The sequence below is a fragment of the Propithecus coquereli genome, unplaced genomic scaffold, assembly GCF_000956105.1.
Source record: "Propithecus coquereli isolate 6110/MARCELLA unplaced genomic scaffold, Pcoq_1.0 Scaffold213, whole genome shotgun sequence".
Lineage (NCBI taxonomy): Eukaryota > Metazoa > Chordata > Mammalia > Primates > Indriidae > Propithecus > Propithecus coquereli.
Window position 1 is genome coordinate 4,097,350 of NW_012146412.1, and position 1,510 is coordinate 4,098,859.

General features: G+C 31.9%; 1 protein-coding gene across 1 annotated transcript in view; it reads left to right on the forward strand.

The window, feature by feature from the left end:
• Positions 1-1,510, forward strand: part of ARAP2 (ArfGAP with RhoGAP domain, ankyrin repeat and PH domain 2) — a 177,262-nt gene that overhangs the window by 29,504 nt on the left and 146,248 nt on the right. The window contains exons 3-4 of the mRNA XM_012644474.1: positions 403-461; positions 1,212-1,249. Of these exons, the coding sequence (XP_012499928.1) occupies positions 403-461; positions 1,212-1,249 (97 nt within the window). The remainder of the gene's footprint in view (positions 1-402; positions 462-1,211; positions 1,250-1,510) is intronic.

Genomic DNA, 1,510 nt, shown 5'->3' on the forward strand with positions numbered 1-1,510 from the left:
TATTTTCATGTTATGTTCATAGAGCCAGACACATTTTTGACTCAGTATTATAAAGCTAATGACAAAAAACTATGTAAATACTGAAATCTAGTTAGTAAATTTGTTTCTATAAGTTGTATGGCTAGTAGTTTTGAAATTACTTTATGTGCATACTAGCATTGGACAAATACATTACTTATTTTTGTAAATTATAGATGTTAGAAGAAAATAGTTGTAAAATCCAATGAAATCTCTTCCTTTAAGACTGTGTAGAAAAACACATTTGTGGAATTTGTCCCTTCTGTTTATTTCAAACCAGACTTATTTTTTAATATTGATTTTTCTACCCCAAAGAATGTATGTCTCTCTAATAAATCCTTTACTCAAATAGTAACTCATAAATATTTTCCCCTTTGCTTTCAGCTGTTTCCGTGAGAGAAGAAACGTTGCTACCTCAACTGGAAAATCTGTGACATGGCAAAGTGAGTCTATGTGTTTAAAGTCTCTGTAAATTAGTTAGCACTCAAATTGATAGCCTTAAATGTGTTGAAGTCGTGGTTGAGAAGGCAGCCCACCTGTGGTATAGAGAATAATGGGAATAACTGTCTGCCAGTGTTCATAGTTACTTCAGACACTTTTAAAAGTGAGTGAATAAAAGATAGTAATATACATTCAGACTTGTGGAAATTTATACATGCTAATGTAAAAAGCTTTTTAAATACAAGCTTCATTTATCATTAGCCACAGTTGAAGGCATTTAACTAAATTAAATGGTTTCTGGCAGTCTGAGCAACAGGACAAAGATATATGGAAAGTGATTTTGCCATGGTAACACGAAAGGGCTAACACTGTTGCTCTGGTAAGTTGATCATTGACAGAGGCTTTTCTTTCCTTTTGGTTTTGCTTATACAAGTTCAAGAACATTCTTTTTGATAATACTGTGTCAAATACTTGACGACTGAACCTTTAAAATTTTTTTTTGCCATAGCTGCAAGTATTGAGAATTCTTTCTTGTAGATCTGTGCAATTCAAAGGTGGTGGAAATTGTCTTGAAATAATTTATTTGGAGGTGTGTTATTAGCTATGGCATTGGAGGAATTATATTAAGTGGATTCTGGGATTTTGCATGGTATCTAGCTGTTATGTGTTAGTGGACTTTTTATAATTGTTTATTGTGAATTATAATAGAATTAAGATTAATTTTCTATCTTTTAGTTTATTTCCTTATTTAGGAATTACTATCGTTAATGGCACCATGACAATTTCTGTTGTATGTGGGCAGTGTACTTGGTTATGTTAATGTGGATTTTGGAGGTTAGCAAGGACATATGTGACAGGTTACAATTTAAGAAACAGTCATGTGTTATGGTTGTGAATTGAAGGGTATATACAGTGAATGCTATAACGAGAGGACCGCAGGGAGAATTGATTGGGGAATAAAAATTATGAACATAATTTTGGACTCACACAGAATAAAGCTTAAGTTGTGATATTGCTATAAAATAAATACATGCTTTTTTTTCTTTTTTTA